Source organism: Chondrus crispus, genomic scaffold (genome assembly GCF_000350225.1).
Source record: "Chondrus crispus Stackhouse genomic scaffold, scaffold_39, whole genome shotgun sequence".
NCBI lineage: Eukaryota > Rhodophyta > Florideophyceae > Gigartinales > Gigartinaceae > Chondrus > Chondrus crispus.
In genome coordinates this window covers 100040-126168 of record NW_005179291.1, presented here as the reverse complement: position 1 = coordinate 126168, position 26129 = coordinate 100040, and the positions used below count along the sequence as shown (strand labels likewise).

Below are 26129 nucleotides of genomic sequence, written 5' to 3'. Positions count from 1 at the left end.
AGCAGGGCGGCGAATTGGGCGAGTATGTCCCAAGAGAGCGAGGTCAGGGAGGCGCGAGGCGCCCACTTTAATGCTGTGTACTAGGCGCCGGCATTGCCAATACATCGACAGAAGCAGCTGAAACTACATCCGGGTCAGAATGACAGCTGGCCCGCGCAGATATTGTACGCGAGGTCGGAGAGCTATTTTCCTGTAGTAGGGATTGGATGAGCTTCTGTCGTTTTGTTCGTAGAAAAAGTGCTCTCATCTTCTTGTCTTCTGATGTCTCGTCTGGCATAGAAATACGAAAGGCGAGCATTGCGTTGGCGTCTTCCATAGCAATACTCTTTCTCTTTATGCTCTCTCCTATAACACCCAAGCGTTAAACTGCCTGCCTCTGTCGCAGTGCCATCTCTTCATCTGCTTTGGCGGCCCTTCTTCCCTTCATACCGCCTCGCGCCTGACGTGATCGAGGAGTAGTGGGCGGCGGGTCTTCATCGGGAATACCAGGGTTACTCTCGCTGCCAATGACACTGCGTGTGGCATTTCCGAGATCCTCGTTACTGCCACCACTACCAATAGAGCCACTATCTTCATTTACATGCCCGTCGCCAAGATCTTGTACGCTGCCTGTAGCAGCGTGCGGTGTATTATTATACTCGGAATTAACAGTATACTTTGGGTGCTGATGAAGCACTTTGCATGCTTTGACGTAGACCCATTGATTAGCGTCGAATATTTGAAGTTGTACATGTTCCGTGCCTCTACATTCGTGGACAACGGATTAAACTCTGTCGTACAATTGCCAAGTGGCGCTACTTTACTAGGCGGGTACCAGGGGCTCCGCCGAGTACAGTAGTAAGATGTTAACCGATACGGTACATACGTGGCCAGCACGTGTAGATGTGGCCACGTGGGAGTCCACGTGTAGTTAGTGGCACCAGCTAGTGCAGGTGTACACGTGGTGCGCGACCGATCGGTGGGTTATTACAGTAGTCATTTTTAGTTGCCGTAAGCTACAGTAAGCTGGATACAGTATGTACAGCTACTGTAGTCCGTCCGGTGCCACCGCCCTACTAGGGGGTATAAGATAGGGGGGCACCGGGATGGAGGTAAACCGAGGCAAGCACGCCTCCCCTTACTTCCTACCCTAGTCCTTTTACCGTACGGTTAAGTAAGTCCCTCAGGTTTCCAGCTCGCCACCGGTCGTACTGCTCTACACCCCAGTACGACTGCGCGTGTCCAGTGCGGTGTACCTCCCTTGTCCGGTGCTTCTTACCGTTCCGGATTATTCTACCTGACACTCCAGTGTAGCGGTCCCCAGGCTCCCTCATTTTTAGGTACAGCCTGTCCTTTTCCGTTTACGATTTAGCGTCCCTACGGTTGTACCACACTTTTGGTACTCTTGTGGAGGGACGCCTGGGGTTTCTAGACCCTCACCGTCGAGCTCAGGAAAGAAGACATCCGATTCGGTACGTGGACAAGTTGAAAAACACGTATCAACCCCCGGTTCAAGCAAGAAGTCAGGATGAATCCGACCGGAACCCCTGCGGAAGACTCCGGTTCGGGACGGGGTAGTACTCGCTCCGGCTCAGCCCGGGCGAGTACGCGCAGCGGACCACCCGGGTCCGTGCGCCCCCGTGTCGAAAACCCAGATTCACTGCTACGGGTGACACCCGTTACAGGGCAGCACCCAACCAATACGGAGGGGACGGCCCCTGGGGCCGTCCCGGCCCTCGCTGGTCGAGCGGGTACCGAACACCACTCCCAGTGGGCATTAAATACCCTCTGGCCGTGCATGCAGACGTGGCTGGAGGAAGCTCTCGTTAAAGAGGTTCCTCGCCACGTCGAGGGTGTGATTAACCGAACGGTTCCGCCGCTTGTTGACGAACAAGTCCGGGCCGTCGTCACGCCCGTCATCGACGACATCGTCGGTGCCCTCGTAGAGCGGGAGCTCCGAGAGGCACTCGACTCTGGAGATCATCTTACACCGTTGGGGCTGAGCCTCCAGACAGCTATTAACATAGCTGTCGAGGCTCGCCTCGCCAACTTCAATCCGAACAGTACTGTAGCTGAGGCACCTCAACCTCCTACGACCGCTACGGCACCTCTCAAATTAATAAGAACCGGAACGGGAGATACAAGACCGACACAGGTATATATGGCCCCTCACCCGGAGGCGGGCCCTCACCCGGAGGACCCACCTATATACCTGCCCGAACTTCAGGGTGTTACACGGGGTCCGACAGACAAGGACCCCGCGACCTATGACCGATACGGAAGACACCCTCGCTATGAGACAGAAAATCTGACGAAGTATGGCGAGACAGAAAATCGCTCGTCTAACCGTTACGGTCATAAGTCCCGACGCACAAGGCGCGGGCCATTACCGGAGGAAGAGGAGGAGTACTCCGAAGAAGAACCGTACGGTGACAGAAAAGCCGTCCGGCAAGATTACCGCCCCTATAGGTCTCGGGCTGGAGCCCGTCGTCGAGGAGGTGAATTTCTTTCCGACGGAAGCTCGCCTGATTCAACCAGCGACGAAGGTCGGCGCCACCCGGGCAGCCGGCGAGACCGTAGCCACCGACGCAAGTGGTCCGGCTCAGAGGGCTACAGTACAGACCCCAAGCCGCACGACCAGGGGCGCCGACCGGGTAGAAGTCGTCGGACTACCGAACGGTCAGCCCCCACCAAGAGGGTCGATGTGATTAAACCGCTTCATGATTTATTCACCAAAGCGGATAATTACAAGACCTACCGGTTGGAACGTCGCAGCGCGCGGTATAATTCCGAGGTCTCGCGCCATATCAGCCGTATCCCCAAGAAGCTAGACGTGCAGATGAAATCTCACACGTTCAGTGGACAAGATCCGATAGCGGTATTGGGCTTCCTTGCCCGGTTTAAGATGGTTTGCGAACATACTGGGGTAAGCCAGGGAGCTGCCGTATGGTGCTTCCAATTCTACTTACCGGACAGGCGCATGCTCTACTGCAGTCCCGCCTTATGGGTAATACCATGGCGGCGGACGCCGAGCAACGCGACATGCTCGAGAGTTACGAGGAGGTAGTCAATTTCCTTTCACGGACCTACGCTACCGACGAAACTAGCGTCGAGGCCTACACCGAAGTGGTTTCCTTCCGTCAGAGTTCTAACATGACGGAAGAAGCCTACAGCAATCAGCTGTGGGACAAGGCCCTCCGATGCGGTACTGTCTTCTCAGACCGTCGGCTCAAGTCGCTGTACGTCGAGGGATTGCTCCCAGCGACGTGCGCGCAAGTGCGGAATTATCTAGCGACACACGCCACGGTAGACTACCAAGCGATCGCTAGGTACGCACAAGCCATCGGGGAGGCACACCGTTCGGCAAGGCGGGACTTATTGCCATCGAACGTCCCGTCCCGTGAGGCGACAGGCAAGATTGCCTTTAACCGCTCGGTAAGAAAGACTCCGGTATTATCCGTCGATTCCTCGTCGGAGGCCGCCTATACAGACGCCTCACCCAACGCAGAAGTAATATTGGCGATGACGAGCCCCACAGTACACGCAAGTACCGTGAGCTCGCCGCCAACAAGTTTCCATCCTTCTCCGGTACCGTCAGTGGGAGGGGCTGTAGCTCCAACGTCCACTGTAGCCGGTTATGGCCGCCGCTACGGAAGCGGGGACCAACGCGCAAGGTGGGGACCGCCTCCGTGCCGGTTCTGTCTGGACCCCACTCACCGACAGGAAAGCTGCCCTATTGTGGCGGACGCCTCGCTGCGATCCCAGCTCCTAGCAGCGAGGGAAGCGAACTATCAAAAGTTACGCATCCGACAGGGGCTCCGCCCTGGGTCTCCATTCAGGCGTCCACAGGGACCGGTGTGGCGAGGAAATCCCTCATCTCAAACCATGCCGGTCAACCTGGTGCACGAGGGGGTGGACAAGGCGGAGAAGCCGGTCGCTGAGGAGGAGGAGGATCTCCAACTCATGGGGGAAGACAGGGAGGACGCGTAGAGGCGACGTCGTCAAAACTCCCTGTCTGCCTCACCCCGGAGAATCCTTCTCCCTCAACTCAGGCAGCAGAACCGAACCGAACGGAAGACGCGCAGACCGCAGCGGAACCTATCTGCTTCTTCAAGAGGCAGAACTATAAGGTTTCCGCCACGGTAGGGCTGCAACAAGCGAATATGCGGGCACTGTCCCCAGTCCTAGACTCGAAGGCAGCGCCCAACTTCATCCATGTACGCTGTGTGGCCGAGCCATGGCGCGCGGCCATCCGTCCGATAAAGAGCGCACCGCTGGTGAACGCCTCCCATCGCTCAATGAGCGCACTTGGACAGCGTACACTAGTGTACAGCTGTACGTCCGCATCGGAGATTTCACAGCCAGGGTCAAGTTTCTCGTGGTCACCCGCCTGGCTGTGGATTGTATATTAGGGACCACCTTTATAGACCAACATATCAAGGCAATTCTACCACCGCGACGGAGGGTTCTCTTCCATCATGCCCCCTCAGTCGCACTTACAGGCACGACGCCATCCAAATTTACCCATAAGGAACACCGAACGGAAACAGAAAAATCGCCAAGAACCAAGCGGTTTCCGAGCAACACACCGTCTCGGAAATTACGCATGGTGCGGGGAATTACAATTCCCCCCATGACGCAAGCAACCGTACGGGTGGCGACGCCGGTCGCCGGGCTCTGCTTCTTACAGAACCATCCCCGCGCGGCAGAGAAGAACCTGTCGCTTATGGCCCAGGGAGTCATGGATATAAAGCCAGACATTCCGTTTTCGGTAATACTGAGCAATTTTAGCCATAATGCGGTCCATCTCCCCAAACACACCGTTATTGGACTCGCGCTACCATCGCCGACCCACATCCTAACCCTTCAGCCAGCCACAGGAGTGGCTGAAGCTAAGGAGGGGGGAGGAAACAAAAATAATATTCCCCCTACAGTACCCCCTTTGGGTACCGTACAGGATGCGGGACAAGACAAGTCCGATACGGAAGAGGAACAGGAGAGAACCGACACGGATGAAGCCCCCCGATTGTGGACCGAGGATGTCCACATCGGTGAGGAAGACTGAGAGCTACGCGAAAAGATAGTACCTATGCTCTCCGAATTCAAGGAGATGTGGAATGGCCGCCTCCGGAAGATTGGTGCCACCAAGCACCGCATCGACCTCAAGGCGGGGCCAATCCCATCTACCAAGCTCCGTACCGGGCTGGTCCAACCGCACGGGAAAAGGAAAAACCCGAGGTGAACTGCATGCTGCGGGCCGGCGTCATCGAGCCGGCCACGGCAGAATGGGCCAGTCCTGTGGTCTTCGTACCCAAAAAGGACGGTACCATGCGGTTCTGTGTGGACTACCGCAAGCTAAACGCACTTACCATCCGGGATTCCTATTCCATACCGCGAATGGATGAGTGCATCGACTCACTCGGCAACGCTACAGTATTCACTACGCTTGATTGCAATAGTGTATACTGGCAAGTTGAAGTCGCCGAGGAGGACCGCGATAAGACGACGATCGCGTCGGACTGCGGTCTATACCGGTTTGTGCGGATGCCGTTCGGTCTGAAGAATGCCCCAGCTACTTTCTAAAGGGCTGTGGACATCATCCTCTCCCGAGATAAATGGGAAATCGCAATGGTGTACTTGGATGACGTCATCGTGTACTCTAAATCCGTTACGGAACACCTCGACCACGTTCGGGAGGTACTACAACTGCTGTACACCGCCGGGGTATCGCTGAAGATATCGAAATGTACATTCTTCGACACTTCAGTGACGTACCTGGGGCACATAATCCGACCGGGACGGTTAGAGGTCGAGAGGCGCAACGTCATCGCTATTGAGCGGGCGCTACCTCCCTCTAACCAAACGGAATTACGCTCCTTCCTGGGGATGTGCAATGTCTACAGGCGGTTCGTCCCGAACTTCGCCAAAATTGCCGCTCCCCTCAATAGGAAGACGAGCAAGGATCACCCCTTCGAACTGGGAGTCCTATCCGATTCGGAATATGAGGCCTTTGCCGAGCTAAAGAAGAGGCTGGTCTCACCGCCTATCCTGGCTCTACCCCGTCACGGTTACAAGTACACACTCGACACGGACGCATGTGCGTACCAAGTGGGGTGTGCCCTGCTGCAAGACCAACCTAACGGAGATAAATTACCGATTGGCTACTGGAGCCGTAATCTCACGGATGCCGAGAAGAATTACACGACGACCGAGAAGGAGTGCTTTGCAGTCGTCTGGAGCATCCTGGCATTACGCCCTTACCTGTACGGTGCCACCTTCCATCTCCGAACGGACCATGAGGCCCTCCGGTGGGTCCTCAATTTGGAGGACAGCTCCGGCCGGCTCGCCCGCTGGCGGTTACGCCTGGCGGAGTACGACTACGACGTACAATACCGACCGGGTGTCAAACACAAATTGGCGGATGGGGTATCTCGCCTCCGGACGGACGAAGGGGAAACCGCCGCTGTAGACGACGAACTCCCGTGCTTCGTCGTTCAAGTGTCAAGACAGGAGCTTAACGTGGGGCCCGTCGATATTGACTGGGCCCCAGCTACCGAACGGAGTCCCGGGAATGCGCGAGAGAGGCCCCAGGCCCTTGCCGTAACTCCCGAACAAACGGACGTATCGTCCCTGTCGGTTCAGGAATTTATCCAAGCACAGGCGGCGGACGAATTCTGCATCCATGCCGCCCGAACCGTCGGAGAGCCAGACTCAAAGTATGACGTGGACTGTTACGGTTTCTTGGTGCGGAGGTCCCCTCTTGATGGGACACTGCAACGCGTCGTCCCGAAACGGTTAAGGGCCAAGGTGTTGTATTTGGCACACCACCCGCGGTTGGCCGGACACCCCGGTGGGACCAGGATGTACTATACCCTGAGAAGGGAGTACTACTGGCCCCACATGTCCAACGACGTGTACGCCACCGTGCGGAACTGTCAATCGTGCTCTGCGACACGGGGCACGATTGTACGTCATCAAAAGGACATGAAACTATTCCCGGCGGCCGGAACCTTGGAGTTTGTCGCAATGGACCTCCTGGGTCCGTTGCCGAAGACTGCACATGGGAATCAGTTCGTCCTTGTGATAACCGACCGGTTCTCGAAGCTCACGCGCAGTATCGCGCTTCGTACGACAACCGCAGCCGTGGTGGCTAACGCATTCCTGGACAACTGGGTGTACGTCTACGGAGCACAACAGTAAGTCCTTAGCGATAACGGTCCGCAATTTGCAGCGAAGTTCTGCTAGGCATACGTCACTATTTGACGACAGCCTACCATCCGCAAACTAACGGGCAAACCGAACGGTGTAATAAGACCATCGTACAGAGGCTCCGACATTATGTCGAGGAGCACCAGCGAGACTGGGACGACTTCCTCCAGCCTCTGACGTATGTTTATAACATACAAGTCCACCGGTCAACGGAGACTACTCCGTTTGACCTGGTGTTGACAAGACAACCGTCCGGATTAACCGTCGCGGGTACAGCGCCCCAGGCTGCGGGAGTCGCCCATGACGACCCACGTACTCCCGTACAGTACAAGCGGGCGACTCTTCGCAAGCTACCGGATGTCTTTGACCGTGCGCGGGTAAAGATGACCGCGGCCCAAAAGCGGTATAAGGAGAACTTCGATAAGAAAGTCCGATTCCGACCGGTAATACAGGAGGGCGACCAAGTCTACGTGGATCGCCCTCCCCGAGCCCTCCGAGCGGCTGAACGACATGGCCGTGACGGACAGGGGCTTAGGACGGACGACATGTCCGTCAAGCTTTTACCGAAAACGGAAGGACCCTTTCGGGTCCGCCAAGCCACGGACACGACCGTTACTGTGGAGCAAGACGGGCTTTCCGTACGAGTCAGTATTGACCGTGTTACGCGAATGCCGAGGGGCCCGGGGACCGGACCATGCCTACAGGGGGCATAAGTGCCCCTTCCGAACGGATTAATCCTCCCCATGGTGACGATGCTAATACCCCCGAGGAATTCGTCGTCGACCGTCTCGTAGAGCATCGCGACACCCCTACCGGTTTGGAATACAAAGTGCGGTGGTATGGCTACACCCCCGCGGATGATACATTCGAACCCGCGGAGGGCCTACCACAAGCCTTTATCGATCGGTATTGGCGAGCCCACCGAGCTTGAAATTCCGGTCGGTGGCGCAAGCTAAGAAGCGGGGTCTCCCGGATACTGTACCGGTTGAGACCACCGGCATGTAAGGCTTGCGGGGGGCGGAAGTCGCCTACGGGACCGTCAATACCGCTCGGAACTACACGCACTACGATGGTCTTTGTACCCTCTAAACTACGGCTGGCAGTCGACTCCGTCACCCCCCGAACTAAGGGCTTGAGTTACAAAATTGGCCAGCCCTCCGGGGAGGTGCCGTGTGTCAAATATTGTATACGCCGCCTATCGGGCGTGTAATCCGAAACGATGAAGTCCAGGGACCTCAAGGGGATCGCCTAGGTCACTACGTGTCCGCCGAGGTCGACCATGGTCGACGATGGGAATCTACGGCACGCCCGCGGTGCCCAAGATAAATACCGTCTCGGATACCTGCAGCGGCGGGGCGACCCCCGCCACGTGGCAAAAAAGCCAAGTGTCATTCCCGTCCTGGTGCGATGACCTGCGGCAAAAATCCGCGGACCAAATTGTGAGGGGTGACACCGTTCGGTTCTGCAATTACGTCGAAGTTCGGGCTACGTTTGAGCCCCTGGCGGGCTCAATAAAAATCGTAGCCCACTGCCGACAACGGAATCGTACTCCCCGCGTCAAGCTGCTTCGGATGGTATAAGGTCCGAACAATATCGACCCCGGCGGACCAGCCGCCGATTTCGGTCGACTTTCGGCTACGTTTTGACCCCTAGCGGGCTCACTAAAAATCATAGCCCACTTCCAAGAACGGCATCGTGCTCACAGCCTCAAGCCGGACCCGGGGGTATCCACTCCGAAAAAGCGGTCATGACGAGGAGTCAACCGATTTGGAAACGAGATCAGTTTTAATTGGTTTCTAGTGGTTTTTTACAGTTTCCAAATCGGGGCTGTCCGCGAAGTTGCCGTGGGCGCACTCGTACGCCCCGAACCGCCACGGAAAGGGACCGATCGAGGCCAGAGGGGTCTCCTCGCAACCACGAGGGCCGAGACCCTCGCGTACTGTACGCGCCGGTGGAAAAGAGGGGCGTCCGAGTTGGCAAAATGGCCAGCCCTCCAGGGGGGTGCCGTGCATCGGTACGTTGGCACCACTACCCCGGAGGAGCGCCTGCTTATGGGGAGGCGCTGTAGCCCTCCGGGTGGGGCCTGGGTCTGTACCTGGCGCCCTGCAAAGCGGAGCGCAACCGAACGGTACCCTCCAGGGACGTCCAGGGGAGCGCTCAGGTCCATGAGCACCCCCGAGGCCGACCTTGGATGATGGGGGATGCGGACGAGCCGCCGTGAGGCCATGCCGTCCTCAAACTCAATCACCGACATGCAATGGACGGGGTACAGTACGTGTGGTGCATACAGCACTGTACCCGGAGGCCGCGGCCAATTAAGGCGCGCGGCGGCGCATGGGAGGCGGTTCGGAACGCCTCCGATTTGAGGGAACAGCCAATCGGAGCTCGTTAAAATGAAAAAGCCACCTGCCGAACGGAAAAATAGGCAAGTTTTACTAGGAAAAACGCCGGTTTTGGCCAGAACGATCCCCCGAACGGAAAATCAGGCATATTTTACTGGGAAAAAGGCCGATTTTACCGAGATGGAAAACGGAGCAGCATCGCTCCGGGGCAGCTTGCACTGCGTCTATTGACCCCTAAAGCGGTTTGTACTCATACCTCCCGCACTTGGGCGACTTAACGCACCACGGTGCTTCGCCGGGCTCCCGGCGATGCTCGCGCCCGACGACCGCTTGACAGCCTCGGGTAGCGGCACGGGATTCCGGTCCGCCCCGCACGAGGCGCGCATGGACCGTACCGACGGACCGCCCTCGCTCAACGACAGATGGTACTGGACATGGGGGCCGCGCCTGCCCCGCAATTACGCAGAGGGGCGGCCGCCCCTACTCCGAGCCGCGAAGGCTCTCCGGATAAGTTGTTGGCCCCCGGAGCCAGCGGGCGGTGAGGGTGAGATCTGGTTCGCCCCGCCCGAGGTGGGTGCAAACTGTACCGAATGGTTGGCTTCCCTCCTCCACGAGGATGAGGACGCCACAAGAGGCCATTCTCCTACCCCGCGGCCTCGCGGAGGAGCGTCAGCTTTAACCCCCAACCGCAGGGGCCCTGCGGACGAGGGAGTGCCGCGTTCGCTCGGGGTCCCCTGGGAAGCCGTGGTAGCCGCCTCGGCGCCACGACTGGATAGAGACCACCGCGGGGTGGTACTGTCCCGCGAAGGCGGTGGAATCAACGCCTCGATGGCAGGGAGAATGGCACAGCCGTCCCCATAGGAGGCGATCCCTCGCCACCCGTTGTCGGCATCCGTGTCGCTGCGGTTACACTTCTCACCGACATGGCCGCCTTCGCAGGAGACTGGCCCATCGCTGGGTCTTTCTCGATCTCCGTCGCCACCAGGGCCGCCTCAAGGGGGATTCTCCTCTAACTACAGGGGCAGACGTCTGCGTAAAAGTCCTTACGGTATCTTCCGGGGGCGTGGGGCCAACCGTGCCCCACTCAGACCCTAGACCGTCGAAGATAATTATTCCCCAGTGTCACCGTTGGTAAATCCGTCCGTGGAGCATCTCCGGGGCAGCTACTGCACGCCCCGACCTCCGCAGACGGTGGACAAGCTCGTGGCTCGGGAATACTGGACGGGCGATCTCCCAGAGATTCCAAGCCCTGTCGGTCCTCGAGACGCGGCTCCGGCGAGGTTTCTATTACCGTCGAGCCGTCGGCCCTTTCCAGCGGGTTGGGGGTAGCTGGCGTTACCGTCGCTGCTCTTAACCTACCCACCGTTCAGACGAGCTACGGGAGTCTCTGCACGGGAATACCCCGGCGCGATCTCGACACAGGAAGGCGAGGCAGTCTCGCCTCAGCCCTCGACCGTGTTGCCGGCGCTGTCGTGGCCGGCACCGTCGGGTTTCCCCCTGTCCTTTGATCCGTTATCAGTACTGTACGGGTGAGAGAGGGTGATTAGGACCTGTCGATCAAGAAGTCAGTGGGGATAGAATACGGTTAGTCGCGTCAGGAAGCAGGAATCGCAACCGCATGGAAATTAGCGCCCGGCTCACAAGGCCGAACGAAAGACCGCCAAGCTGCCCGACCGGGGCGCCGGCGCTTGTCCATGACGGAGAGGGTCCGCGCAGTGAGGTCGTCGGCTGACAAGCGGCGGCTAGTACCGATACGGAATGTTCGCACCAAGGATGGCCGTGGTGGGAAGACTTGAAGTGAAAATGCAGCCTCCGGGACGGACGGCACGAGGATGTGCCGTCATTTAAGAAGGGGGGTCTGTGGTACAATTGCCAAGTGGCGCTACTGTACTAGGCGGGTACCAGGGGCTCCGCCGAGTACAGTAGTAAGATGTTAACCGATACGGTACATACGTGGCCAGCACGTGTAGATGTGGCCACGTGGGAGTCCACGTGTAGTTAGTGGCACCAGCTAGTGCAGGTGTACACGTGGTGCGCGACCGATCGGTGGGTTATTACAGTAGTCATTTTTAGTTGCCGTAAGCTACAGTAAGCTGGATACAGTATGTACAGCTACTGTAGTCCGTCCGGTGCCACCGCCCTACTAGGGGGTATAAGATAGGGGGGCACCGGGATGGAGGTAAACCGAGGCAAGCACGCCTCCCCTTACTTCCTACCCTAGTCCTTTTACCGTACGGTTAAGTAAGTCCCTCAGGTTTCCAGCTCGCCACCGGTCGTACTGCTCTACACCCCAGTACGACTGCGCGTGTCCAGTGCGGTGTACCTCCCTTGTCCGGTGCTTCTTACCGTTCCGGATTATTCTACCTGACACTCCAGTGTAGCGGTCCCCCAGGCTCCCTCATTTTTAGGTACAGCCTGTCCTTTTCCGTTTACGGTTTAGCGTCCATACGGTTGTACGACAAACTCCTTTAAGTGCCGGGCAACCGCCATTGCAAATAGGTTGTCTGCGCTCACACCTGTAGGATTGAACCCACGTACCTCTCGTAGACTCTTGTTGAACTTGGAAACTTCCTTGGATACATCTCCAAACTTCGCTCGAACGGGCTGCTTATCGCGCCTCTTATAGTTTCCATCCATAGAAATGAAGTTCCTGTGAAGCCCTACGCGGAAGGCATCACTGGTCTGGTCAATGCCGAGCACAAGGTTCTCCGTTGTTGCCACTCACGCCTCAGCCAAGTGACCGAGCTCTTTGCGCGACCAGTTCGGACCGCGTACCATGACTCCAATTTCTGAGGACAGAAGCGCTACGTGAGATCCCGCGGTGTGCACCCCTCCTCGTCGAAGGAGGTGATTTCGGATGCCTTTTGAGGACCAGCCGTTCTGTTTTTCGCGCGCACATGTAGTTGCTAGCTGACTTCCCGCCACCCCAGGTGTTTCTACTGTGAGATTTAATCAGAATTAATGGTCGCGCGCCCTAATCACCTTGTGACGAGCTCGTGGCAATCATCGCTTTGGGATATATCTCGTTGCAAATCGGCCTGATTTGCCACGAGAAAAACTCCAAACGCCGATTTAGAATTCGATTTACGATGCAATTTGCGTTCTTGTGTCGCGGTAGAGACCAAACTTTACCCTGATTTGGTAAATATCATATTTGGATCGAATTTGCTGCCGCGGTGGAGATGCTCTTAGAGACGTGGCTGATGAGGCTGGTGGTGACGGGACGGACGAGGACGACTCCGAAACTATTCCCACTGTAGAGCAGGCTGTGAGGAAGCCATCACTCAGCCGTTACAGTGGGGCACCTCAAGCGTTGTCGGAGGAACTTCAGTCTGTCATGACAGATCCACAGCTTGTTCGGTCAGAGCTTCCGTGTAATTTAAAGGCGCTGCTCCTCGAAGAATTGCGCCCGTGCGAAAAATGCAGCGTCAAACTGTAAGGCAAAGTCGCATCGATACTTTTTGTAAACGTTGATATCGCGGTTTTTGGGCCTGATTCAAGTCTCGATAATGTGAATTGTGGCATTTAGGACAGTTGGAATGTACGTTGTAACGGTGAGTTCTCTTTATTGAGACCAGTTCACTGTAGGCCTGGCAAAATGGGGAATCTGGGCTAATTAGGTCTTGACAGCAGTTACTAAGCAACTCCGTAATACGGGAAATGCCGTTTTCTGAGCTGCCAATGCGTAACCATGCAGTCTGCCTGATTGTTTACTGATAGCTGCGCAATACCTCTGTAACTGCGCAGCAACGCCCCTATTGGCATGTTGCGCCACATTTACGTCTATCTGCAGATTTCTACAAATATTGCGCAATTGCACACTATCTAATGGTCAAAATTTGAAGCCTTCATTACCCCTGCCCCTAAATTTCTCCCAATTATGGATCTTGTGGCCAGTCGTTGAGTTAGGCCTGCTCTGCGACGGTCCCTATAGCGCTCCTGCGTACGCTTTCTTTTCTGTACAGTAGCTTCAACAATCTCAGCTCTTCGGTTCAAAAACTGGCGATAAAGATCGCCGTCGTCCGCACGTAAAGGATGTTTCAGAATGTGCGCATTCGTCATGGCCAACGTAAACAGAAAAATAGGATCATAATTTCCTTCAGACCAGTGAAACTTATTAGAAACAACCATCCAAAGCGTGCACTGTCTGCCGAAATAATTTTCGGCCAAAAGGCGCAAAGCCTCGGACGAATTGGTGGCGCTGACAGTCGGGCGCCGAAGAGTCGCCATTGCTTGGGTTTTGATGGTGAAGGGAATCAAAGGGGCTGGGTGAGGCAAGCTCAAGAGGGAGAAGGGAGGAACAGGATGACTCAAGTGTGCAAGAATGGGACGGTACGCAAAAAGAAAAGGGTATGCAAGTGCATGAAGGAGCAGGACAGGGATGGATGTGGGCTGGCAAAGTTTGGGAAGCGTTTATGTAGTACTTTGCGGGCTTACCCTTTGGACTTGACTCAATCATGTGTATCTTGGGATTCCATATGTGTGATATCGATAGTTTTTTGGCTGTTGGCGATGTAACCGCTCATTTCCGTAGTCGTACGGTCTTCTCGTAATTACTTTGTCCCCAGGAGATGGCGTAGTAACTCTGAAACTTGATTATCTCGCTCAGTAACGTCTATATTTCTAACAATTGGCCCGTATGTACTGTGGTGGTGACACGTATACGTAGATACTGCTGTATTATTATATATAGCTTCCTTGTTGCACATTTGTTGAGTATATGCGAGAAAGGTCTATTTGGTAGGGTGGCGCTTTGCTGGTGACTTGCAGTTCATTTTACAGAGTCTGTTCAGTTTGTCGAGGCGCCACTATATCGAGACTTTACTCTGTACTTATAGATATATTCTATTAAACATCAGACACGACGCAACGCCATTCGCACAGATCCCGCGCCTTTCACGCGTGTAAAGTACAGTACTGTGATGGCACAGGACACGTGTGTGCCGTGCAGACTGATGAACGACGATGATGTCCTTTTACTGTGTGTGTACTTGCCGCCGGGGGCCTATCTACTTGTAGTGCAATATGGGGCTCTACAGGGGGGTGAAAAGAAAGGAAAATATTTTGGATATAACAAATAGTCTGGGTTGGGGGACACACATGTGAATAATTGCACAGTACTATTTTTTAATTATTTTATTCCATTTAGTTAATTAGATAGCATTAATTTTGCTGACACTAGATTAGATCTAGGGTCTAGCGCCGCGAGCTACTGTACTGGCTCCGGCGGGGCGATATATACCTTAGCCCTCTAACGACCAAGTCAGTAAAGGTAACCCGAGTTGCCAGAGTTGAATGTCGCCTTGGTCGAAGTCCGTCTCTACCAAGACGCTCCCTTTTACCTAAGCCTACGGCATCCTTTGCGCTCGGGGGTTCCCTTTTTCTCTTTCCTTTATTTCCCTATCCTTTTCTATCTCTACATCTATTTTTCCCTTAATTGTGTTGGTTCCACTGGAGTTGGTTGCGACCGATCCGGTGTAGGTGTTTTAGCCATCGGGCAACACGTTGTGTAGCGCTGCTACTGTTTCAAGTTCCGTCGGAAGGCTGTTGCGACGACGCCTCCGTCGAAGGTCTTACTGTATAAGACAGAGTTGGTACCATCTACCGCGATTGCGATCGCGCTGGTGAGGGTGTTTTTAGCCATCGGGCAACACGTCGGTTGTAGCGCTGCTACACAATTACGATCCCGTCGGGTAGTGCTGAGCAAGCCCCTGTCGAAGCCCTTGAATTATACCCAAGGTGCTGAAGACGCTCGTCGAGCATTGGCCTTACAACCCAGCGAACCGCGGTTACATTCTCGTAGACAAGCCCAACCCGCACTTGCCGAGCGCTCAAGTCTTCACAAGTCTCTACCACCATTTTCCTCCCGGGCCGGGCATCTTTCCTTACCCCCCCGTCGGAGTTGAGCTACCGTGGGCCGCAAGCCCACACAAGGGGAAAGGGAGTCTCGAACGCTCCGTAGCGCGTGCCATCGTCAGTTGTTGTTGTTGCTGTTGTTTTTCGTCTTTTTGTTTGACCGTCGGACTGTGTTCGCGGCCTGCCAGGCACACTGCACTACAAAAGTGGTCTCCCGACCTAGAAACTTTGGTGTACAGGGGACCTGATCCAGACTTTTCCTACGACAGTCCCGGTCTGGAGACGCACTACAAAAGTGGTCTCCCGACCTAGAATAGTTTGGTGTACAGGAGACCTGATCAAGAATTTTGCCTACGAAAGTCCTGATCTGGAGTTGTACTACGAAAGTGGTCTGGGTAACGGAGTCTCTTTTTTATTTTTTGTTTGTATTTTTTTGTGTAGGTTCGCTTGCTCGAGCGATGTCGACAAGCGCCCCCGGGGACGTCGGTCCCGGGGCGAGTAGGAGCGGATCGGCAAGGGCGTCGAGGATCCAGCGAGGTCCTCGCACCCGAAGCCAGGCCAATACGGCCACGGATCTCGAAGGTCAAGAAATCCCGACGGGAATTGAAGCCGACAAGGATAACCTATCCTACAGGTTCGAGAAGATGGGCGAGGAAATTCGCCAAGAGATGACGAAAAATCTCGAGGCTGAATTAGCCCTCGTCCGGAAGCAACTGGAGTTGCAAGCATCCGAGTTCCACACTGTTTTAGGAGAGCTATCGGCTCGAGTGGATCTCGTCGAGAAGGAGCGAGGTGAGGCGACCGACGGTCTGGAGCCGGAGGTCCTAGCTTCGTTGAAAATTTCAGTCAAGGACGCGAGGCGCGACGCGAATCAAGCCTTGGAGTCCTTAGGAAAATTTAGGAGCAGTATCGACAACAGGTTTGACCGCGCCGCTCATCGTCTCAAGGACCTTGAACAGGTCGCCGGGCAAGAGCCGCTCCCCACGGGTCGAGAAGGCGACTGTCGATCGAAGAACGACAAGGCCGCTGTACAGCGGAGTTCCAAGTCGAAGACTTCGAAGAAGAATCTGCGACGCCGGAGCAAGAGTCACTGTAGTGACGAGCAGGAGGGCCAGGACTCAACGGCCGAGTCGAATGGCCTTTCCGAAGATGGTGACGACGGTTCGTCGAACCATGCCAGCGATTCCGAACATCGTTCAGAGGAAGGAAAAGGAATATCGCAGGGCAAGAAAATTACCTCCAGACGGGGCGGAATCACTTCGTCCGCCTCGCGGAGAGACAAGGACGCGGAGCCCGAAGATGTCGCAACGCGGCGCGGGCCGCGATGGGAGGAGTTGGAGGAGCTGAATCCGACCAACTACCTCTTCAAGAAATTACTTTCGTACCGAACGTACCGCTTGCGGAACCCGCAGACATATTTGTCAAGTTCCCGGCGGACCGCCGTGCGAAAAATCAGGAGAGATAGTCCGCCTAAGGTGAAGAAGGACAACACGTTCACAGGTGAGGACGGGGTCCTTGTGTTGGATTTTTTGGCAAAATTAGTTCAAGAGTTTGATACTCAAGAAATGAACGAGGGGCAAGCGTTCCGCTTGTTGCCCGAATTTCTAAGCGGCATCGCCTTGAGGCAGTACACTTCGGTGTCTCAGACGGCCGGGTCCCACCACGGAAAGGTATCTGTTTGGCCGGAGGCCGTACAGTGGTTGTTGAGGAGTTTCGCAACCGACGAGGCGATCCGTCAAGCCGTGCTCGCATTGCGAGAAGTTCAGCAAAGACCGTCTGAAGACGAGATGGAATTTTATATCCGTCTGACGGACGCGAGCAATCGATGTGGGAACGTATACGATGGAAGAACAAATGACGATGTTTATTGAACGACTCGATTCGAGTATCAAGCCGATGGTATTTCAATACCGGCAAGACAATCGGGACGTTTCGTTTTTGAGACTAGTTAATTACGCGAAGGCGCATGGCTCGGCGAGCCGCGCTAAGGACAAGAAGACCAAGAAGGTCACGATCCAGACGCCGTCACCAATTAGGGCGGGTAAGATCCGAGGGCTTCTTATCCCGGTTGTAAAAGTCACGCCGCCGTCCATTTAGCCGAGTCCATTTCCGCGTCAGATGAGCGCGGTGCGCACGGAAGTAGCGAAAATCATTACGAGGGCGCGTTGGTAGCCGAAGGCGAGTTCATTGAGCCATCGGAGGGCTACGGACACGACGACTACGGGGCAAGCGGGTCGTCAACTTTACCGACGCCCGCATACACGACGGAGTCGTTTTCAGAGCCCACGGATCCCGTGATGATGTTTCGGGGGCGCGGCCACACGCCGGCGCCGCGCATTCCAATGGAAGACAAGGGTACAACGTTTCGAAGGCCAAGATGGATGGGAAGGCCGCAACTTCAAGGAAGGCCGCCGGCCCGTGGAGGGCCTAGGCCGCAATATCATGTCAAGACGCACGGACTGGTGTGCTATCATTGCTATGAAAAGGGGCACGCCGCGCCAACGTGCATTCTTTCCCTCCGGGAAATGTACCGAGTCTTGGAAAATTATGAGGCGTTGTCTCCGATGGAGAGGTTAAGGATACCATCGACGAGTTACCTGAAGGTCAAGAATTGGTTCGATTCGCAGACGGCGAGCGCGCCGAGTGCTTCAACGCCGAGGTCGAACCAACCCTTCAGAGGGCCCGCCGCGAGGCCCGTGCCGTCGGATGTGAGAAGGATCCCGCAGCGGCAGGAAAACTAGAGAGGGGAATCTCGCATGAGTCGCGAGAGGCACAGGGTCGACGTACTGTGCCCGGGGCTCAGCCCCGTTCCCCGTCTCTAAGGGAAAAATCAGGCCCCGATGAGGAGGTTGTTGGATTGGTGGATAAGCCCAAAGGGCCAGCTCAAGTCAAGAAATTTTTAAGCCGAGCCCGAGATCATCCGCTGGAAGAAGTTCGAAGACCCTGGTACAGGGTCAAGCGAAGGGAGTGTCTCGAGAAGATTTTGGTTCTTGCGCGAAAAAACTACAAAGTTTACGCGGACATTGGACCCACAATCGGATTGATGAGCCGGGTGTTGTCTGTATTAGACACCGGCGCCGGACCAAACCTTGTGCGAAAATCGGAACTCCCGGCTGGAATGGAATACCTAGTGTCCTACGGACCGACTCAAGACATTGGCGACGCGAACAATAGGCCACTCCGGACTCTCGGCACGATTAGAATGCCTGTGAGGCTTGGAAAATTTGTGGCCGCGGCCGAGTTTATTGTAGGCGAAAAACTAGCCGTCCCGCTAATTCTAGGCGCGGACTACTGTGACCGGTTTGTGGAAGCCATTTATCCAAATAAGAAAACGGTTGAGTTGGCGGATTTCTCGGAGGTTCCGATAGTTAAACGGTTCTCGACGAGAAAAGGGAAGACGAATCTCGTCCCGGGCGAGGACGAGAATGATGGAAAAGTGGAGCGAATTTCCCCTAAGGTAAAGTGGCAAGAGCCACGACTATCGAGCCAGGGACGCAACGCGTTGTGGAATGCACCTCGAAGAGGGCGGGCTTGGTTGTGGTTCAGCCGTACTCGTCGTTGTACGAAAGGCACGGGTTGACGTGCACGAATGGTGTCGTTCAGGTTGAGCCTGACCGGCCATTCCGTTTACTCGTTGCGAATTTTAGGACGTACCCTGTCAGGGTGCAAAAAGGCCAAGTGGTGGCAGAATTATTACTGCACCCGAGAGCCGCGCTCGAGAGCAAAACCACCATTGGTGAAGTTCTCGGAATTCAAGAAAGGAAGAAGGAAAATTTTCCTAATTCCACCAAGACGCCTACGGGCGAGACAAGATGCGAACCGTCGGATCAAGACCGCGAGGAACAGCAAGGAGAACGGAAGGAAAAGCTCTCCGCGACGGCAACTACGAAGCCGGAGCGGCGGATTGAGCCTCCCCCGCCGGACGTGGAGGAACTCGACCTGAGCCACGTGCCGGACCGGCTGCGCGAAAGATTCCGTCGAATGTTGAAAAAGTATTCCCGCATGTGGGATGGGACCCTCGGTGAGATCAATACCACGGTCCACCGGATTGAACTGGCCCCGAATACAAGGCCAATTGCACAAGCTCCCTACCGAGCCGGTCCAAAGGCTCGGGAGGTCGAGGACGCAGAAGTACAGAAGATGTTAGAAGCAGGAGTCATCGAACCGGCGCAGTCAGAATGGGCGTCGCCCGTTTTATTAGTGCCGAAGCCGGACGGATCGATGCGCTTTTGCGTAGACTATCGTCGGTTAAACGCGGTGACAGTAAAGGACACGTACCCTTTACCGCGCATGGATGAGTGCCTGGACTCGCTTGGTGACACCAAGGATTTCTCCGCGTTGGACGCGATCTCGGGATATTGGCAGATGCCTATCCCTGAGCGCGACCGCGACAAGACCGCATTTTCGTGTCACTCAGGACTGTATCGCTTCTCAAGAATGCCCTTCGGGCTAACTAACGCGCCAGCGACGTTTCAGAGAGCAATGGATATTCTGCTCTCTCCGTTCCGTTGGAAGTGCTGTTTGGTGTATTTGGACGACATAATAATTTTTAGCAAGTCGTGGGAGGAGCACATCGTGCACGTGGATGAAATACTTTCTGTATTGGAGAAGGCAGGTGTGAAGCTCAAGCTTCGCAAGTGTGAATTTTTCGTCGAAAAGATCAAGTACCTGGGCCATGTCGTTCGGCCAGGTACATTGGAAGTGGACGCTGCGCGAACCGTCGCATTGGAACAAGTGAGGTACCCTCAAACGCAGACCCAGCTCAGGAGCTTTTTGGGACTTTGTAATGTCTACCGCAGATTCGTTCCGCATTATGCGAAAATCGCGCATCCGCTCAATCAACTGTTGAAGAAGGGACAACCAGTCCAGTTGGAAGGATTCGACGAACCGTGCGAAAAAGCTTTTCATAAGCTCAAGGACGCTATCTTGGCGCCACCGGTGTTGGTGCTGCCGAAGGAGAACCTACCATACTCGGTAGAGACCGATGCAAGCGACTATCAAATCGGCGCTGCATTATTTCAGACACACCCGGGTGCACAACGTAAACCCATCGAGTTCTTTTCAAGAACGTTAGCCGCAGCCGAGAGAAACTATTCTGTATCAGAAAAAGAATGTCTAGCGGTAATTTGGGCCGTACAGACTTTAAGACCATATCTATATGGCGAGCACTTCATTGTGCATACCGACCATGCCTCATTGAGGTGGTTGATGAACGTAACCGACCCCAGCGGGAGATTAATCCGATGGAGGCTCCGCCTCTCGAAATTTGATTTCGAAATCAAGTACAAGAAGGGCAAGGCGAACAGCCAAGCCGATGCCCTGTCAAGATTACGGACCGCAGGAGAAACCGTCGACGAAATCGACGACGAAATTCCATGCTTTATAGCCGAACCGGCCGAGGGTACAGTGGAGGACGAGGAAAGTATTGACGCGGCAGACGACATCATCGCTCTTGAGGGGGGGACCGCCCCTGATCGCCTCGATCAATTCCAAGCTGTCACTCCGGAGGAGCTCATTCGCAAGCAAGCCGTCGACCCCTTCTGCAACCGCATCAAGGAAGAAATGGAAGCCGGAAAGGTGAGAACGTTCAGCACGGAGACCGAGGAACTCGAAGGAACTCTATGCCGTACTGCGGCGGAGTTTGTACAAGTGGTAATACCACAATCGTTAAGGGACCGCGTCCTAGGGTTAAGCCATTACGCAAAATTGGCAGGCCACCCGGGAGGCAGGAAACTTTACAAGACAATCAGAAGATTTTTTACTGGCCTACGATGGCCCTAGACTGCTATGCAGTCGCGAAGAATTGCGCCGCATGTGCGCGGGAAAGGGTGAAGTTAAGAAGAAACACGAATGAAATGAAGCTTTTCACGCCCAAAGCTCCGCTGGAGTTTGTCGCCATCGACATCCTCGGCGAGCTAATTACAACTAAACGAGGAAATCGGTATATTCTCGTGATCAGCGATCGATACTCGAAACTGGTACGAACCGTACCGTTGAAGAAGATATCAGTTGCACACATCGCACAAGCCTTCGTTCACCATTGGGTATTCTTGTACGGACCGCCGGTCAAGCTGCTGTCCGACAATGGAACACAGTTCACGGCCCGATTCTTTCAGAATGTATGCCGAATTCTTGGCATACGCAATGTGTTCACGAATACGTACCACCCGCAAGCCAACGGCCAAGTTGAGGGGTTTAACCGCACGCTGACTTCCGCGTTGCGAAAATATGTTGGAGAGCATCCCAAGGACTGGGACTTATTTAGCGACGCTGTGACGTTGTCATACAACACACAAGTTCATCGAACTACGAACATTACGCCCTTCGAGCTGGTGTTAGCTCGGGCGCCGAGAAGCATTGCGTTACAAGTGCAACCAACTTTGGAGAACTTTAGCTCGTCACGAGCATACTACATGAAGTGGCAGTCGTGGTTGGAGAGCCTAATGCGAGGCGCCGATAAGAGTTTGCGGAAGGAACAAGCCCGGTACAAGCGAAATTTCGACGCACGCCTTCGCAATCCGCAATATGAGATCCCACCGGGGTCCTACGTGTTCCTTCGGAAGGAGCAGGGCACGGCTAGCGAACCGAAACACAAGCTGGCACAAGTCGCTACAGGACTTTATCACGTCAGAAGATCGGATCAACATACGGTAGTCATTGCCATTGGCGATCAGGAGGAACGCGTATCGCGAGACAGGGTGGAGTTAGCCCCAAGCCCGATGGACTATGCGCCGATAACTGGCCTACGTCAAGCGCTACAGTTCCTGGGAGCGCCGGAGCTAAACGAAGAAGGAGAGGTAATGGAGGACGAGGAATGTCCTCACACCCGTGCGCCTACGTCAGGGGACCAGGACAATCTAATTAGTCAAGCGCCGACAGCGGAGACATCTCCGGACCTACGCGATTTCGGAAAGTCCAGAGAAGAGGACGAATTGGAAGATCTTCAAGAGGGGGAAGGGAACAGTTCAGAGAAAGGAGAGGAAACGGAGAATACGGAATACGTAATCGATCGGGTCGCCGACCACGAGTATCAAAATGGTAATTTGATTCTCAAGGTGGAATGGTACGGCTATACGCCCGAGGACGGGACGTGGGAGCCCATTGAGCAGTTACCCCGCAGTGCGGCCGTCACGTATTTCGGAAGGAAGAAGTTACCCTTGCCGCCGCAAGTCGCGCGCGCGCGAGTGGGATAGTCATCATCAATAGAATCAGCAGGTTAAGGAACACGGAGGAGTCAGAAATTTGGAGCAGAAGGGGTCCGCAAGCAAGGAAAGTCGGAGCGAGAGGAGCAAGGCAAGAGAACGCGGAACGCCTTTACGAGAGGGGAACGACGAGCGACGCGTTTTAGGGACTTGAAGTGATGCGGTGCCCCCGGACGAGGCATTGAGCCTACCGGAAGACGCACCCCCGTCATCAACGGATGCACGCGAAACGACAATCGAGATCAGTGTCCCGTCCTCGGAGAGCAAGTTAATCCAAAATAATTACTTTTTTTTGTTGTTGTCGCCGCCGCCGACGGCACACACAGGGGACGTTCGCCGTCGATCTGCTAAGATTGAAGACCGAGCAAGACGCGCGCTTGTTTTGTACCATGTACTTTCACATGACCATCGTCCTCATCGAGGACTTACTTACCCCCTGACCACAGTAACCCACTACTTTTGTTTTTGTTTTTGTTCTACTCTGTTTGGTTTGGTTTTTTCTTTTTGTGTGCTTTCGGTTGTCTCTTGACAGGACGCAGGGAGAAAGAACCCGCACCGCGGACCAAGGTGAATGAGCCTTACAACACCTATCGTTCGGCGACCCTCGGACGAGCGTACCTAGTCCCGTGCAAGCCGTCGATCGTAAGCAAGTTAATACGCTGTGTGTCGGGCCGAGGAAGAAGTGTATTCTACGAATAACTGAGCACGACGGACTGTGCCAAATTGAGTAAGTGTCTGGAAGAAACCAGACGGCGGAAGGCAAGAGAACGCGGAACGCAGTTGGAAAGGTGTAAGTGAAGGAAAAGCGTCGTGCTGTAGTCGCGTGTGTGTCGTGTTACCGTTCGGGGAAAGGAGGAACAGACTACAGTATTCTCTAAGGGATAGCGGGCTGTGTCAGGCAGACGAGCGGGTTACCCTCGAGTCGAGGGAGAAGAAGGGGAAAAGATGCAGTTGATGTAGAGGCGCATGCGAGGGAGGCTGATCAAGAGGAAGTCAATGATGCGGGACGCGATAAGACCGCAAGGGAAATGTTGAAATTGTATTGGGGATGATCCCCACCCGGAGGCTCTCAAGTTGGAAGTGATGCGGTGAACTGCGTCGCGGAGGGAGAGAGTAAGGACAGTCGCCGGAAACGAGATCCCTCAGAGTGAGGAGAAGGGAAATGAAATAACTTAAGCGATTTTGCCCGGGACCCCCGCCCATGAATGAAATGGCCTGCCCAGCCATGCCGTGGAATGAAAAATTTACTGTAGTCTCAGGCTGAGGTAATACACCTCCTTGGATGCGATCACGCGCTGCCGCCGCGCGCACGTGAAGGGACGCTTGGATCAGTGACACGCCCTCGTGGGGCATGATTTAATCAAAAAAATGGGGATGCCGGCAGAGAGCTGCTGGACGGGCGGAGAAAATCGAAAATCGAACACTGGTCAGTCTTCGAAATTTTAATCAAAATTAAGGGAAGCCGAGGAAACGTCCCCGCACAGCGGGGGTCGGTCAGCAAGTGTGCGAGGACTCAGCAGAGGCCACTGAGGAGACGATGGCCTTCAAGATCAATCATGCCTTTGGCAAGACTACGGATGATACCACGCGTAGCGGGATTCCCGCACTTCAAAGCGGGGCTGAGGAGGAGCTGACGGATGAAGGAAATCCTTACTGTACGGCGAGAGTTTCAACGAAACGGCGAGAGCCAGGCAGAGAGGAAGTCGTCAGACAACGGGAAGAGTGGCAATAACTAGAAGCGCCATGATCGCGACGCACGGTACAGTAGTAATGAGGGAGCGCCATGGACAGGAGGTAATTTGCGGCGGTGCGGGAAGGCTCTCTCTCATGATCGGTCCGATCAAGCTGTGTTTCATTCGGCTTCATACTTCGGACGATCCAGCACCTTGGAGCGTTGATGGCCTTTGATGAAACCCGAGAGGGACCCGTGTGACGCTGTGTCACCGAGCTCCACGCCGTGGTCGAAGAAAAAAATGGGAAAGGCCCGTGGGAGTCTAGGAAGTAGCACCGCGCGTGTGAAGAGGTCTACGAATGAGGGGAATTTTCGACGACGCAAGCCGAGGTCCGCACAGGACAGAAGACTTCGTCAGTGACACCGCGGTTCTCACCGCCCCCCTTTCACCGCCAACTCCGCCGAAGGACGTAGGAACCGAGTCGCAGACGAGCAATACCGCGACAGGATGAGCGCACGAAATTTGGATGAGGATTGGACAACCACAGCTGATGCGCTAACCCGGAAATCTTGCGCGATGTGCAAGATCATTGAAGCGGCGTACCTCTTGACGTTGAATAGCGAAAAGTGTGTGCAGCCGAATCGGACACCGAAATCCACCGAGAAATTTAATTTAAGAAAACGTGTCATGCCAGATAATGTTGTTGGAAAGTGCAACCTTCACGCACAGCTTCGTCCCCGAAGCCGACATGAGACGTTCGCAGGAATTGTAGAACATCAGGATGCCAGGTCACAACAAGCCGTTCTTTTCTTTTTGTTTTTATGAGATCGGCGAGGTCAACGGGCAAGCTCGACCGACTTGCAAGCATAATAATTTGCGGTTGTCTTACAGGAACCAAGTGAAGCGACGATGAGGGGATCCTGCGCATAGCAAGAGATACGACGCAACTCGGCAATGGAAATCGAAGCTTCGTTGAAGTTACACTCCCTACCTCACGGGGAGATGACGTCAACCCGTAAATGCCTAAGTGGCGATCGCAGCTATACTGTTACACCATTTTCAACCGGTGGAACACCTCGCTACCGACCACCCCCGCGATAGAGGATCAGAGAAAAATGTTTCTCCGCTACGCTCGATTTTTATTTGACTACATATGTCCCCGATCCGGGACACAACGCACGTAGACGCGATGAAGAATTGGAGAAACTGTCTTGGTTAGGCCGAAACACAAGGCTTGCTACCGTATTGTTTTCGACAAAATATACAAGGGAAGCGTTTCCAGAGCTACATACAACAGCCCATATGAACACCGCTGGTGCGTGAGAAGGAAGGGCGAACCCTGGAAGATTGAATCAAGACGTTGGGAAATGCGGGTCGGTATAAATGAAAGATATCGTTCCCTGGAGAAGAGGAGAATCATAGGTCCGAGAGGGAATGTGATACGTCAATCTGCTATCTGTACGACTACTGATGTGTAGCTCGCGAGAAATACAGCGTTCAAGCGACGATGAAACAGAATGTGCTGCATTTTACTGTGTTCAAAAATTTTCGAGAGCAAGAGACCTGCAGTGGCAGAAGAATCAAGTAACGGAGACGGACAATGTGGGGATGGATGAAATCAATTCCGAGTTCAGGACGAAAGGCTCTCAGTATGTCAGAGGATCGCGTATATTTGAGTTTTCACTGCAGGGAGCACGGCGCCGGCTGGATTCAAAAGAGGTAGCGCAAGTTGCTGAATTGCTATCAGAAAGGAGGAGAGGGAATGACCGGAGGATCCTCCCGGCCCCTCACTAGACGTCGAGGTGGGATGTCATAGGACTCCGTGCACAGGCTAAATTGGGCCGAACCACTCCTGGCAGGGGACACTT

General features: G+C 54.7%; 1 protein-coding gene across 1 annotated transcript; it reads left to right on the top strand.

Moving 5' to 3' along the window:
• The first annotated feature begins 19823 nt into the window (after window positions 1-19823).
• Window positions 19824-22579, top strand: CHC_T00006233001 (hypothetical protein). Its single transcript, XM_005718348.1, has 3 exons — window positions 19824-19910; window positions 20052-20808; window positions 20964-22579. The coding sequence occupies exons 1-3, from the start codon at window positions 19824-19826 to the stop codon at window positions 22577-22579; spliced, it is 2460 nt and encodes an 819-aa protein (XP_005718405.1).
• Window positions 22580-26129: the final 3550 nt, after the last annotated feature.